At 38.3% G+C, this 16,974-nt stretch overlaps 1 protein-coding gene across 1 annotated transcript in view; it reads left to right on the forward strand.

Moving 5' to 3' along the window:
- LOC126297751 (calcium-dependent secretion activator-like) overlaps positions 1-16,974 on the forward strand; it is a 1,391,877-nt gene that overhangs the window by 1,009,095 nt on the left and 365,808 nt on the right. The window contains exon 21 of the mRNA XM_049988921.1: positions 3,929-3,992. Coding sequence (XP_049844878.1) covers positions 3,929-3,992 — 64 coding nt within the window. The remainder of the gene's footprint in view (positions 1-3,928; positions 3,993-16,974) is intronic.

Genomic DNA, 16,974 nt, shown 5'->3' on the forward strand with positions numbered 1-16,974 from the left:
GCTTTTGAATATATGGCAACTCCTCCTCTCATCATATTATCTCTACTTACATGTGCAGCTAATTTGTACCCATTGATGCTAACCTTTTGCATATCAGTGACAATGTGATGCTCAGACAGGCATAGTACATCTATTACATTCTCAGTTTCTATATCTTCTAGACAAAGCAGAAGCTCATCAATTTTATTCTTAAACCCCAAATATTTTGATGAAATATACTAACATTTTTCATTTTACTTTTGTGAGTATCTTGAACTTTTTTAACATCTTTAGTACTTGTCTGGCTGAGTTTCCCACTGGACACTGAACTTACACTAAAAAAGAGTTACCACCATGAGATGTAGTTCCTCCCCCCTTTAAATTTCCTGCTATCAGCCAAGCCAGTTTACCCTTCAACCTGACATTGATTGTGCTATTGATAATTGTAATTAATCAATTTGACAGGAAGAATAGGCACATAGAATTCTTCATTTAAGGAAGAGAACCAGGATTGTAACTTTTTTTATATCATAAGATGACATTGTCTTGTAATTGTATAATCAGTTTAAATAAAACTTTCTTCAACTTTGCATGTGACTTGATTATAATTTATTATGGTAAAAGTAAAGGTAGTTCAAGTTATCAATAGCACCCCATCCTTGAGGTTTTTCTGATGCACGATCAGTATACATCCTACCAGAGATTTCCACGTATTTACAGTATAGTTGGCAATATTTTCTCTGGAATATATTGCTGTTCTGTGTTTATCTGAGCATGTTTGACACTGTATTATATCATGACATTTTTTTATGGTCAGTGACACAAATTTCCTGACATGCATTTAAATATGTGTCAACATCCCTTTTCTGTTAGATGAACTGCTCACACTGATACTGAGATTTACCTATGATTTTCAGCTATGGAATGTCTACACAGAGTCTGATATTCCTTTTTTATAATATTTGCAGATCTTTGTGACCATGAGGGGCATTATATATGGTACTGTTCTCATATGTGTAAACATCTTGTCAGTCTTCTCTTGCAGATTCTAGCCAACGGAGCACCACTGTAGAAAACTGCATATTCTTCACTTTGCAATTCATTATTGCCAACATAAGAATGTTATTAGACTTCATCTCTCTACCATTTCTTCTATTTTACAATATACTTTTCTCTTTGGTTTAAGTAAGAAACCTATTGTTTAAAATGCATATAAGAGTTCAGCAGCTATAAATTATGCATTGTAAATGATGAAAGCATTGGAAACAGATAATTAAAATTTTCCATGAAAAAGTGAATCTCCATCAGTGATTGTGGAGTTATTATAAACTTGTAATTTGCAGAATTCACTTCATTGTCTTGTATTATACAAGGATGTTACAAAAATATTAGTCGTGGAATGATCTGGGAGACTTTAAATAATTCAGGAGTTAATGAAACCATCCATCGTGTAGTAGAACTATTCAGTCATAAAAAGATACACAAAAAGACTGAGAACTTGCTAGCTTTTGTCAAAATCATTTAACAAACTGGGTAATACGTACACATGCATGCGTGCACATGCATGCACACATATGTGCGCACGCCCACACATGTGCACTGGAGCTGTTGAGATTGGGCCAAGCACAGTGATAAGGAGGTGAAAATGCAGACTCAGAATGGGTGGCAGGACAGAGGAGGAGAAGATTGCTGGGTGGAGGGTGTGGCTGCAGGGGCTGAGTAGATATTGAGGCCAGGAGTATTACAGGAGTGAAGGATGTGTTGCAAGAATAACTCCTATTTCTGTAGTTCAGAAAAGGCAGTGCTAGGGGGAGAGATCCAAACAACATCATTTGTGAAGAAGCCAATGAAATAAAGTATGTAATGCTCAGTGACTTGTTCTGCCACTGAACTGTCAGTTCTGTTCTATGCCATAGTTCAATAGTGACCATTCATACTATGACAATATTGTTAGTGAACCTGGCTAGGAAGGCTTCCCCTAGAAGGCTCATAAACAAGTTGTCACAGTAGGTTGCCACACTGGTGTCCATTACTGTGCAGTGGAATTTTGTGCATATCTTGTCCTCATATAATAGGTGAGGTGTATAATGAATGAGGTTATGGGTTTGGAGTCAGAAGGGAAGTGGCAGAGGTTAGGGTCAACAGCAGCTAGGCCACGAGCATAGGGGGTTTGGTGTGTAAGGAGTTGTAATCAACCATTGTAAGTAGAAATCCAGTTTTTAATGTAGTGGGGATGGTTGAGGTTCAATGAAAGAAGTGATTGTGTATTTGATATGAGAGAACAGGCTGTGGACAGTTAGTTGGAGTTGTTGGGTGACAAGAGCAGAGAGCCTTTCAATGGGAGGACATTGCAGCTGGTTACTGTGCCCCCACTGAAAAACCTACATGACATCCTAGGCCATCCCTATGCCACTCTCATGCCCACTCCCAACCTCATGCCACAAGGACATATCCCTGCATCTCCAGCTAAGCACATCCTACTTCATTTCTCCCACAGGCTCATCCTGTCTCGTTAGAGGCAGGGTCGCCTATGAAAGCATCAGTGTTGTATACCAAGCTCTGCTGCAATTTCTGCACAGCATTTTATGTGGGTATGACTACCAACATGCTGCACATCAGAAAGAATGTCCACCATCAAGCTGGGGCTAGGAACAGAGTTGACCACCATTGGCAGAAGGCCCTGTTGAGCACAATGTGCTTGATGGCAGTGGCTGCTTCACAACTCATGCCATCTCATTGATTCCATCTGCCATCAGTTTTTGAGAACTGCAAGGGTGGAAGTTATGCTTGCAACACCTCCTTTGCTTCCACAATCCTCCTACTCCACTAGCCCACTGCACTCACACCACCCACACAGTAATCTCCCCATCATCTGACCTGTAACCCCCTTCCAAATGACAATAACATCATTATGTGCCACTCAGTCTCACAGGCTCAGATACACATATGTCGCATCTTGTCCTGTTAATTTGCTGCCACCCACTGCCACTGCACACTGGCTGTCTCTGTCTGAGCTGCCAACTACTCCTCCTCAAACCCTCCTCCTTCATCCTACTAAACTTTCCTTGTTTCCATCTGAGCCAGCACAAGCCCTCACCCAATACCACTTGCCAAACTGTAATCCTGACATTGTGTGTTCAGCAGACACAGTGTAGCTGCACAGTTTTGTGTGTGTGTGTGTGAGTGTGTGTGTGTGTGTGTGTGTGTTCTCCAACTCATTAAATGGTTCGTCAGAAAGCTATAAAGTTTTCAGTCTTGTTAGTGTATTTGTTGAATATTCAATGTTTCTGCTGTATGTTGGGTGGTCAGGGAGACCACCCAATATTCATAATATTCATAATATTATTCATAATAGCAATAGTTATAGACCATTATTCAGAGATTTCTCCAACTGATTAATCATTTATACATTAATCACTAACCTCCTTACTGATGACCAATATTTCCCTTTTCTCAGAAGATGTGAAAAATGTCATAATAATGCTAAGTCCATAAAAACTCTATTCAAAAAATTCAGGAGTTAAACAGTACTACAGAGAACAGTGAGATACATATTTAAACATCTACTGAATAACATTCTAAAGTATAATTATATAATGTCTTTTGGCTATACTATAGTATAAGAGTGAAATAAAAAATCTTCCAGTGAAATAATAAATCTTCCTCTTTGGTATCTCTTTTTACTCTATTGAAGAATCTCATAAAATCAATGTATTATGTTATAATATAATTAATATTAGCACAGTAATATCATAAAGTTCCACAGAGTTAACTCATTCTGTTGTCTTGTTTTTAAATAGAAATGAACATCTTGTAAGTTATTCGGCACTCAAGAGACTGCCAGTTCCTTTGTAAAAGATGAAAATAATATAATATAATTTCTTGTCTTAGAGAAATCTTGGTATTGCGTACAAAATACCTGTAATGCCATTTTCATTTCATATTCTAGGTATTGTTTCCCTTTTGGAAGACCAGAGGGGGCACTGAAAGCAACACTTTCACTGTTAGAAAGGGTAAGATGTAGTTTAAAAACAATAATAGAAGCAGAAGTAGGAATATAGTTTTTTTAAACATGGACTAGTTTTGCAATTACATCATAAATGCCATTTATTGTTATTCATGTTGCCATATTTACATCGGTATCAATATCAAAATATCCCATTTTGTGGGAATATTGTTACCTCTCAATTAGTTATAAATCCAAATATTTGGATAAACCACTTTAAAAGAAATGATATATCTAATTAAATCCAAACCAATTCATATAAAAATGGTGTGTGAGAAAATAACATACAGTATATTAAGCTATAAATAAAATGCAAGAGTAATACAAAAAAATATATTTGAAACATTTCAACTACATCTTTTATTACTTTTACAATTAATCACCATTCAGATTTAAGTATTTGTCATATCTCTTTAACAGATTTGTGAATTCTCTTGGCATAAAATTTTGCCACATGAGATGTCAATCAGTCCATCACAGTGACTTGAAGTACTTGGTTGAGGTCAATTACTATTTACAAAAGTGTTACTATTCCAGTTGATTTTTGGATAATGCGTGTCCCCTCCAGTCATGACCATATAACTGGGGAACATATGTACTAGTGAGCTGATTAAGGTTTGCAGTCACATCTTGGGGTGAATCTGGTGTTTGATGGAGGACTAAGTTATGAGTTTATGCTCACCCTTTGTACTAAATCCATTGAAAGCAATCTTGAATGCAACTTCAATTGATATTTCAATGTATTTGAATTTCTTGTCTTCTGTAATGAATACATTATCTCAGTTTCCCTTCAGCCTTTCTTTTTCCATCCAGTTAAACCTTTTTCTGGATGATGCTGTTGTAGGCAGAGAATATGCAAGACTAAAAAATTGTAACAAAATGCAGGAGGACCTCCAGAGGATCAACATTTGGTTCAGGGATTAGCAGTTGAGCCTCAGAATAAACAAATGTTATCTGTCACAGATAAGTAGAGAAAAAGACCTATTATTGTATGATTACATGATTGCAGAACAATCACTGGAAGCAGTCACATCCATACAATAACCAGCACTATATTTAATCACTGTGATAATTCTGTGAACAGCTGAGAATCAGCATGGAAAGTATCAGGATCTGGGAGAACTTACCATAGCAGGTTTTTCAGGTAAAACCCAGCTGCTGTGGCACAGAGGTGCATGGTAGAGATAACTCTCATCTTAGGATGCTTATGGCTTGTAATGCAGTTTTTTCCAGGTGACATGTTGTCTGCTATAACATGTGATCATCTGCTGGGGCAGATGGGTGGCAGATGTGAACACATGGTAGCAGGTACCCACAACACATACACATAAAGAAGTGTAAAGAAGTCAGCTTGTATATGCAAATAAACATGTGAAATACGCAGACTTACCTGGCTTTGTGACACTTTTTAATTTAGTGTGCCAAAGATGACCACTGTAGAGCACTCTAGGGAAAGCGGAGAAAACCATGGGACACAGAAAAGTGTGCTTTCACATTAGGTGGCAAACAATACCACAGTCAAGTTTAGAATATTGAATATATTGTTTATCAATACCTGGAACTGGTCACATTCCCATACAGGGAAAGGTGTCAGCTTGTGTACTTTTAGCAGTTGCCATATTATAATGCAGGTTATTACAGACACTAAGACAAGTAATTATTCCCATAACCACTTGACCATTCTTTCCACAATCAACTCATATAATCTGGACAGGGCTAGCAGTTGTTTACGGTCAGTGATTTGATGAATATTGGTTGTAAGTTTTTGTTTCCCTATTTGGCAATAGTTTACTTGAGCTTGGTTTAAGATCTTTGAAAAATAAGCAATCACTTGTCCTCTCTCATCGAAGCACTTACATTAGTATGTGTCACTTACACCATACTATGATGTGCAGTTACTCTTCATGTGTGGTAGTAATACTGAAAATCGTGAAGCTGCCCAGTGCATTGCATCTCCAAGTTAATCTGAAGGAAGTGACAAAATGTGATTATCTCTCATTCCTCTTAATTCACTGGAGACTTAGCATAGAAAAAGAAGAAGGAAAAATCATTTAAGACAATCCTGCTGTTTCCACTACTTAAGTGATAATATTTAGTTCAATGGAATCATTTTGCCTATACTACTATGAAGAATGTAATCAGAGAGAACAAAACCTTCACATATAGTTGCTAATTTTTAAATAATTCTACCATATGGTTTAAAGTAATATTTTATCTCACCACTGTCAGAATATTCAGGCAGGGTAGCTTCGCAAGAAGATGGTTAAAAGCAATCAATAAATTTCAGATTTACTTTCCCAGAAGAGAAACTATGTCAAAATATTTTCATCCAACATTGATTTAGTGTCTTCAGTAGTTCTACAATCCATGGTTTGTTGGTTGATTCAGGGGAGTGGACCAAACAGCAAGGACATCAGTCCCATCAGATTAGTGAAAGATGGGGAAGGAAGTTGGCCATGCTCTTTTAAAGGAACCATCCTGGCATTTGCCTGAAGCGATGTAGGGAAATCACAGAAAACCTAAATTAGATGGCTGGAGGTGGGTTTCAACTGCCATACCCCCAAAATGCAAGCCTAGTGTGCTAACCACTGTGCCACCTTGCTCGGTTACAATCCATGTAGATTTATACAAAAATACACTATAAAATCAGAAACTGCTGAAAGTATTGTGAAGCACTGTTAAATTAAGATCAGTCAGTGCTCAAAAACAAGTCAAAGGAAGTAAAATCAGTCTCTCAATGGTTACTGTTTTAATATTTTAGAGTCTGTAAGGGGTTTAGAGTGGAAGTCTTCTAAACATCAAACAGCAGAAATATATACTATATTTTCTAAACATGATACTTCATTTGGCCAAGAGCCACATTTTATACAAACCTCGCATGTAACTAAGCTGAACTGCAGTTTAGAGGTCAGTGTCCAGCACTTAAACAACCTTAGCAAAAGAAATCCATTCATCATTGCTTTATCAGGGGGGCAGATTGCTCCCTCTCAAGATGCTAGCTGCCAATCAAAATCTTCAAATTAGAATCCTTTTGGAACACCATTTTTTTAAACCATTATAGAGCAAATTTTTTTAATTATGTAGTGCAAAAAAGTCAAAAAATTTTCAAAATCTTTATTCACCTGCTCCACATGAAGTTTATACTTTTTTCTTGTATGTTTAGTGCTATAACAAATCAAGTACCAACAGCATTAGAGATATTGCAACAGAAAGTGTGAGGAAAAGTTAAAAAAATAGGAATCACCATTTAAAAAGGTGTTTTGGACATTTGATAGTTTTGAAAAGTTATCTATTTAAGAAATTTACTATTTGTCACTCTTGTCAGTTATACATACTAAATGGGATTTTCAATGCAAGGCAAAACAATCATTACATAACAGACCCAGACAAATTTATAAATGTTAATGATCTCAGTTCTGTTGCAATGAATCCACATCTATCCAATCAACAGTTTGATCAGGACATCTGCATTTCTAAAACTACATTACACTTTAATATGTCACCACTTCCATCCTTATCATCTACACTTATATCAAGAATTGCTTAGGAATTATTTCATGAAATATGTACAGTTCTGTAACAGTCCCCCCTCGGGCCAGGACGTAAGTGGGCACTGAGGTTGCACAGGTGAGGCAGTGGTATTACGAGTGTTGGAGGCCGTGAACTGAGGTCTTACACTCGAATGCATCAGTGAGACAGTGCAATCTGTAATGAAATGTTATTAATGTGATTACTGGAATGAATACTGTCTTCTCCAGTGTGCAAGGAACAGGTGGGGCTCATCAGTCAGGCATTGGCAAGGAATGCTCAGAGACAGAACTTTAGCAGCTCATGTAGCTTGCAGCAGGTCAGACACACTGCCTGACAGCAAGGCAACATGGAGATGCCTCTGAGGATACAATGGAATTCAATGCTCTCAAAGCTGGAAATGCACTTAGACCTGTACCCACAGCATCTTTTAGATGGAAGTTCTCATGAAGGCAAAAGCCCAGGACTCCTTCAGCAAACACTGTGTACAGCCAGGAAGGCAGTACACATACAGCCTGGGATGCTCAGGTTCCCAGCAAACAGAAAATGGCAGCTATCAGTCAGTTGATTTGGCCTTTCACCAGAGGAAGGCCCAGTAGGTCTGCATCTACTGTCAGTTGCAGCTGTAACCTGTTGATAGTGGCAGTGAAATGCTATGAAGTCCAGGTTGCAGTCTCATAGCTGAAGTCTTCAAACAGGTGGCAAGCAGCACATCACGATTTGCCAACAGAGTTAATCTGCAACTAGCAAGACTGTCATTCCATTGGCAATGCAAAATAGAATGGCACACACTGAGGATGAGATGTCTGGAACAGGGTTATTTAAAGTCAGATATTCTGTCATTGTAGCAGGTTAAGCATCCATCTGCCCTCATTTAACTTGAGGTGTCAGTAGCCATGTCCCCATTATGGTGTTTCTATGACAGACAGTTTTCCCTGCCCCTGCATTTCTCATCAGTACTCAAATACCTTCTATCAGCAGAGCTCGGATGTTGCATATTATTACTCTGAATTGTAGTGTTTGCACAAGTACATTATGGATGCTGTCATATGCACCATTTGTGCTCCTTTGTATGGTTCTGATCACTGTGTGACAATGAGTTATGATGATGGTTGTGCTTTTGCAGTATTGGTACTCTTTGCATACTTTTGAAATGATTGTCACATGTTATAAGTTGGACTTGGGTTTTTTTAACATCTGAGTTGAGCAATAGTTTCAAAAATTTATTATTGCACCTGGGAAGAGGGTTTCTGTGCAACAATGCCTCATTTTTCAAAAACTTTAGCCCGAATTTTTGGTTGGTGTTTCCCTAGACCAACTTCATATGCATAGGATATATTTACAAAATTTACATTTAAGAATTATTGTGTAACATCTCATGATTAGCTCATTGTTTGAGTATAGGAGTTCTGAATTCAAGGTATCATTAAGACAGGTTAGATTCTGGGTAGGCAGTATACTGAGAGTTTGTCTGGCCCATATAGTATTTGTGTTGACAGTTCAATCATGGTCATACCAGTAGTGATTCCATGCCCCCATTTTCCATCCTTGTAATAGTTGATTATTACATTTTCTATTGAAAAGACTCAGTAAATTGAGTGGGTTTCTATTTTCTGAAAATGCTGTTTAGGTCCTGCACTTCTCTGTGACACTGTGTGGTATCGTGTTCACCTCTGAACAGCTGTACCTCACATGACTGGTATCCATTTTTATCATCATAGTTGGACAAATACCGATACTCCCCATTTACACTCCAGCAAATCCTGTGTTGTCATGAGAGTATGCGCATTGCCTCATTCCATAATTATTAATACTTTTTCAGTCCATAGCTGCACAAAATAATTCATGGTTTCCCACTTCATAGGGTACATACTAATGGAGTAGAATTGATAATGAGAACTTTGATTTACTACTGGAAATCAGATCAGCATGAGTAACCTCACTTTATATGTTGTGACCTCGAGGCTGCGTAGGCTATAAAGTATCACTAAATTGCTTTGTGCCAATTTGACTACTTACTGGAGTACTTTCAGAAAATCTATTTATGCTTGATGTAATCCTTTCAAAAATCATTGCAGGAATATCAAGCCTAAAATTAACTGTCCACATGCTGTGTGATGTACAGCTTCCTGCTTGCTACTGTACTTCATATACTTTCCTTGAGTTATTTACTTACCTTCTCTGTCACTTTAGTATTGCTCAGTACATTACATTCCAAGTTTGGTAGTTGTGTGATATGACACTCTAACATGATTTGCACACTTTCTACTGTCTCTTGCACCTGAATTTTTGTTGTATTAAGTTTTTGCACATTTTCTTGATTTGCTGTCCCAAATAAGGTTTTAATGAGGTCACGCCTACATTAATCCACCCCCTTTTCCTATGTATAGTTGTCTGCAGTACTAGATCCATCACTTTCCCCATCTGTGTTCTTAATTTGTCATATAAAAGCTTCAGCTCCTTGTACTCATTGCTAATCTCTGAGACAACAGCTTCTTTCTGTCCCATCCTGTGTAAATCCCTCAATATCTCTTTGTAGTCTGCAAATCTTTCAAAAACTCACAAGTTAGTCCTAGTGTCCAGTGATGACTAGTCAGCATTACATCTGGTTGTTTGGAAAGTGACACTCCAGAGCTGAGTGATTGGTGCAAGACTGCACTTTCAACTTCTCCTATAAGGTGTACTAGTGCCATTAATACAACTATTCCTTGTGGTGCTCCTGCTGGTGCACCACCTAGTGGAAAGGAATGGACATCTGTTCCCTTTGCTTCTTCTAAAAGAGTGTCCACATAGCAAAAATAACATGTGGCTCACTATAATATGTTAATAACCCCGAAAATACAATACAAATATACTGGGTTATCAAAAAGTCAGTATAAATTTGAAAACGTAATAAACCATGGAATAATGCAGATAGAGAGGTAAAACTTGTCACACATGCTTGGAATGACATGAGGTTTTATTAGAACCAAAAACAAACAAAGTTCACAAAATGTCCGACAGATGGTGCTGGACAGCAAAACATCAGTGACTGCGCATGACAATCATGTATAAAAGGAACTGTAATGAGAGAGAGAATCAGATGCGCCAGCAGTCGCAGCATGTTGACGTTACCGAAAAAGGCACTTTTAGTGAAGCTGTATTATCAGAATGGGGAATGTGTTAGTTCAGTGTTACAATCCTATCACCGTAGGAAGGGTATTCAAATGGGTAAAGGTCCATTGACAAATGCAGATGTGGTGAGAATGATTTCGAAGTTTGAAGCCATAGGTTGTTTAAATGATAAACCCCATAATGGTCAACCGAGCACAAGGTGTAATGCTGCTGAGACAGTTCTGGAAGAAATGGAGACTGTAGCGGGTTCGTCTATGCATGGGGAAGTCAGTGCTCGTGCAGCCGCACGTCACACGGGCATTCCATACACTACTGTTTGTTTGGCACTTAGGTGTACCCTACAATACTACCTGTACAAAATCATCAGCATCATGAACTGTTACCTGGAAATTTAGTGAAGCAGAGGGCATTTGCGGTGTGGGTGTTTCAAAAGATGGCGGAAGGTGGCAGTTGGTTGAGTAACATGTCGTGGACCGACGAAGCTCATTTCATGCTCCAAGGGACTGTCAACGCCCATAACTGCAGAATTTGGGCTACCACAAATCCTAGAACTGTTGTGGAAACTCCATTGCATGACAAGAAACTTATGGTATGGGTTGGATTTATGACATCTACTGTTGTCAGGCCTTTTTTCTTTGAGGAAATGTATGATTCTGGTTTTGTAACTGCTACCGTGATGGGTGAGAGCTACTCCGATATGTTACAGAATCACATCATCCCCAGACTGGCTGATAAACACCTGCTGGAACATGTGATGTTTGTGCAGGATGGCGCTCCACCCCATATTGCTAGATGCGTGAAAGATCTCTTGCACGCGTCGCTTGGTGTTAATCATGTGCTCGGCTACTACTTTCATCATGCTTGGCCTCCCAGATCCCCAGACCTCAGTCCGTGCAATTATTGGCTTTGGGGTTACCTGAAGTCGCAAGTGTATTGTGATCGACTGACATCTCTAGGAATGCTGAAAGACAATATCCGACACAAATGCCTCACCATAACTCCGGACATGCTTTACAGTGCTGTTCACAACATTATTCCCTGACTATAGCTATTGTTAAGGAATGATGGTGGACATATTGAGTATTTCCTGTAAAGAACATCATCTCTGCTTTGTCTTACTTTGTTCTGCTAATTATTGATATTCTCATCAGATGAAGCACCATCTGTTGGACATTTTTTGAACTTTTGTATTTTTCTGGTTCTAATAAAACCCCATGTCATTCCAAGCATGTGTGTCAATTTGTACCTCTCTATCTACATTATTCCTTGATTTATTCAGTTTTCAAATTCATACTGACTTTTTGATCACCCGGTAATACTACAAAACAGCAAAGAAAAACATAACATGGAGAAATACACTGTAAATTAGTTGCTTGACCTAAGTTTGTACGGTAGCACATCCTTCTTGAACTTCCTTTGCCATGGTACTGTCACCAGAATATGCAGTAAAGCATCTATCACACCATTAAATGGGTTTACTCTACTAATATTTACAATCGAAGTTTGGGTAGGGAACTGGATCTTAACATTGACTGGGCAAGTCATCTTTATAATGTGACATGAACTATTATATTTCATTAAAAATTTCTTGGTCTTACCTTTTAGTGTGCATGAATTGGTAACCAACACCCTTCAGCCAACTCTGGATTGTAGAATTTGACTTGCTTGCTGTCCCATACATTTTCACCTCCCCAGTTATTTTGTATTGGCTCATTGACCTCTGTCGACACCTCATGTATTCATTTTACAAATTTGTTTACTGACTCAATGTCAGATCCTAATTTCAGCTTCAGTACATGAAAGGGAGATTTTTTTTAAAAAAAATATTGTTCAGTGAACATTTTCCACATGTCCATTTGCTTGTGGAAGAAATGAATTCCTCTGTAATCTGCAGACATGTAGTATAAGACATAGGTGCTTCACCAAATTAAATACTCTGGTCAATTACTCAGGTTTATGCCATCTCAAATTTAAAAATCCAATTACTCACTCATGCTGTAGCAACTGTAGAAGCTTGCTGACTGGACATTGCCATCATAGATGTAACCTCATAAAAAGGTCACTGCTTGTTAATATGTATTTATTACCAGCTGGAGCTTTGTTTGATGGACCCAAAATACCAAGACCTCTTTTTATGGCTGAGATCCACCCACTGTGTGCATGGCATGCAATTCCACAGGTACTGATCCCCATCATTTTTCTTCATACTTCACCTATAGTTTTCAGCTACTTTCCTATCTGTCACCCTTCAGTCCTCATGACTTGACAAAACATAGTCATGTTCTTGTTGTATCATTTGATTCCTTAGTGACAATGGAACAACTACACATGGTCCACATTTCATTGCGCTTTATTATAAATTTTTGTGTGTTGTGAAATATAGGTGCAACCTAAATTACTGATAGTCCACTCAGCTGTCTGTTCTGTCTGCCAATCATTCACACTTTTTACAAACATTTGCAATACTGCAACCATGTGCTCAAAGTGTCTGTGTTCATATATTTTCTTCCAGATTTATGAACAACTCTGTAGTCCATCCCACTCAGCTTAAGAGCTCACATGTTTAATCTGCTAGATGGATCCTTCAAGCCCACTAACTACTCTAGGAAAGTATATTCTGTCATTACTTTGAATTTCTGCCTGTGTAAATAACATGTAAAGTATGTATCCTATATATCACTGCTAACACTCCCTTCTCTGTCATAAAGCAATTGCATACCACTCAGTTTAACTGCTGAGAAGTGTATGCCACAGGATGCTCTTTCCCATCAATATCCTGCGTCAAAACACAACTGAGAGCAGTATTGCTAGCATTGCAAGGAAGCACAAACTCCTTGTCAAAATCTGGAAACACTAGTACTGGGTCTTTGGGTTATGATTTCTTTAACACTTGAAAGGTACACTTATACCTTGTCAACCACTGAAGTTTAATCCCTGTCATTAACAAATGATTTAACAATTGACCAATTTGTGCAGTGCATTTTACAAAATTTTGGTAATAATAATGAAGAAGGCCCAGAAGAAAACTGTAAGTACTTTGCTGTTTGTAGAGTTGTAAATTCAGAAACTGTTGATACTAAATGGGGGATAAGATCATATGCCCTTCTCCCTGATGACATAGCCTAGGTACTTGATCTGAGTCTGGGCAAAATTACATTTGTCAATAATTAGTTATTGTGTACTGCTCTCAGTCTGTGGTATAATTCCTCCTACTGTTTCCCATGTTCATCCTCATCCTCCAAAAATACTATAATGTTATTGAGATACACTATGCACTACCAAGGTTTTAGCCATGCAAAACCTCTTCTAGCAATGTCTGAAATGTGGCTGGTACATTTTTAAGCATGAATGGCATCAGGCAATATTGAAAATACCACAATAATACTGAAGTACCAGTTTTAGGTCTCTCTTCGTGTCCTACCTCCATATGGGAGTACTTGCTAAACAAATCTGTTGTAGTGAAGTACTTTCATCCAGTTACATTTTTAGGCCTCCCTGTGATCTTTAGTATTGGATTGACATTGGTGATAGTTCAATCAATCAAATATCTTTAGATGCAAAATAATAAAAAAATCTTGTTGGCATCCATTGACTTTCTTGGGACCAGGATGACATGTGCTCCCGATGGACTATCATTGACTTCTGTGATATGTTTTGCCAGTTGTTGGTTGATAAATCCTTCCATGAGCAGTTGTAAGCACTGCAACACATAATTTGGCTACATATACATGGGAACACTACTTTCTTTTGGTATGCAATGTTGAGTAATAGGAGTTGCAGTTAATGGACCCTGTCCATTTAAAAAATTCTTAACTGTAACAATAGTCCTCCCATTAACTGCTGATCACTGCACTTCAGATGACTCACCTTACTTTGTACTGCAGTATCACTGATGGTATAACAGCCCAGGTTCAGGTTCCAGCTGGGTCAGAGAGTTTTTCCACTCAGGGACTGAGTGTTGTGTTGTCCTTATCATCATCATTTTATCCCCATCGATATGCAAGTCACTGAAGTAGCATCAACGCGAAAGACTTGCACCAGACAAATGGTCTACCTGATGGGAGGCCCTAGCCACATGGCATGTCCATTTTACTCATGGTATGCTTGTGGTTGTGGTTGGCATATGACCTACCTATATCCTTTTTATTGTGACGAAACAAAACTTCAATCATCTGGCCATAGCAGTTGGTCATTTAATTGCTATAGGAGATGGATCATTGTTACTATAACATGAAATATTTGCTCACTTTATTATACAAATGAATAAAAAGATTCATGTAACTTAAGACAGTCCTTTGCCACAGGAAAACATACAATATTTACAACTGTTATTTACAATGAAATCATCATTTGATGCATACAATAACAAACTGTTCTCTTAAGGTACAATGTATTCTAAGTACATGTTCAACTGAGACTTTGACAAACAATGTCCCACTAGATGATGTTGACTGCTGAAACTTGGGTCACAAACTGAGGGAGAGCTCTGGCATGCTTGACACTATATTGACCTCAGCATGGGGGCACTGCTGTTGCTGAGAGGGAGGCATGGTCTTCTGGAGCATCTACCATATGTCGTGGATTGCAGTGATACCTCACTAATGTTTGTGGTATAGATACCTCACTAATGTTTGTGGTATCGGTTTGCATTGCCAACTATGGTGTGACTCCATGATCTCTGGACAATACCACGCTCTTCCTCAAAAATATCCAATGTGGCCATCATTATGGCCTTGGTAGATTTGCATCATCTATATCAAAATTTTCCAGGCTAATCAGAACCATATACATTTCTCATTTACATTACTTACGTGCAGTGTGTTTCTGGGTAAAAATGATGCACTGTATTCAAATGCTCATTATTCTCCAGTGGTTCAGCCAAGCATAACATTTCCTGCAGTAAGTCTGTATCCACAGTTAGTCAAACTAATTTCCCTATGCCTGATGTCACGTTACCATGAGAACCAATCTTCAGCATAGTTGTATGCAATGTAGTCTGCAATACCTTGATGATTGGTGTACCTTGAAATACTACATTGCTTGCAGCAGTGACACACAGCAAAAACAAAGTTCGCCTAAGTTCACCTATATGCTGTTAATGATTGATTTTGATGTGATATTGAGTAAGGAAACCAAGACCAAGAGTCACAGAATACCTTGACGTACTTGTGGCAGCACTTTCATATGCACAGAAAAAGTCTTAGCCCCTATATTAAACTTGTGCTGTGTGTCCCCCCCCCCCCTTCCCCCAATGAATCTATATCCCTATATCATTGTATCTATTCCACATTATCTATAATGAGGAGCTCCCAGTCTCTTTTTAGCCAAGAGATCTAGTTTGACAACCAATATGTGTGCCCCTGTATCTAACTGTGGAATGCACAATGGTCACCATGACCCTTGCTCACTACATATATATCACCTACATGTGTGGTTGCTCTGATACCCATAGCCAAATTTGAAGGATTCTTCATTATAACCCCACATGACATTTCAATAGTAATGTCATGCAGATCACATTGAGAGCCATATTTTCAGCTTCTTGGCATAACACCATATTCACTTCTTCATCTTGCATCAGCTCATACAACTAAAAATTGAGCCTTTGGAGCCTTCTGATAATGACTGAACTCACTCGTCATGCTTCTTACTTGATGTGTCTTATTTTTCTTAAAATAATTGAGTTTTGTTCTGTTTTTGGTACCTCTGCTGTATACCCTCAACCAACTGTTCAAATGTTTATGCACGTCAGGTGGTCTCTTGGTAGATGACATATGCTTTAGCTTCCCAAATCAATCATAAATTGGCCATAAGAAGACATGTTTTGTCAGACCAACTCCCCATCTTGGCTGAAGCTAAATTGTCACTTGTAAATACAGTTATGTATTCCACTGCCTTGCCAGAAGAAAGTCTTACTAAATTTGCTGTACATGATGTATTGTAAGAAGGGGCACACTCTGCGTAATTTTAATTGCTGGAAATTGTCATGGTATCTGCCTGCCTGCAGTACTTTTCTTCTCAGCCAGCTTGTAGTCTAACTATATGTTCCATTATACTGGTGTACAATACTGCTGCATAACCAATAAGTATGCAGTAAAAGGGTAGCAAACACATGGTTCAAATTATAAGGTACACAATACAAAAGTGGAGACTCCAATTCATACTGTGTATCATGTCCCATCTACATTCATTACATTCCCAAGTGAAATGGCTCCAAAGTCAGCAAGTAAAACATCTGACTGACATAGCCTTGGTGCATGCCAGCTTGTGCCCAGAAAAATTACAAAGTACACACCCAACAGATGTCAGATATGTTTCAGGACAGTTGCTGTCTGAACTTTGACAGC

The sequence above is a fragment of the Schistocerca gregaria genome, chromosome X (genome assembly GCF_023897955.1).
Source record: "Schistocerca gregaria isolate iqSchGreg1 chromosome X, iqSchGreg1.2, whole genome shotgun sequence".
Classification (NCBI taxonomy): domain Eukaryota; kingdom Metazoa; phylum Arthropoda; class Insecta; order Orthoptera; family Acrididae; genus Schistocerca; species Schistocerca gregaria.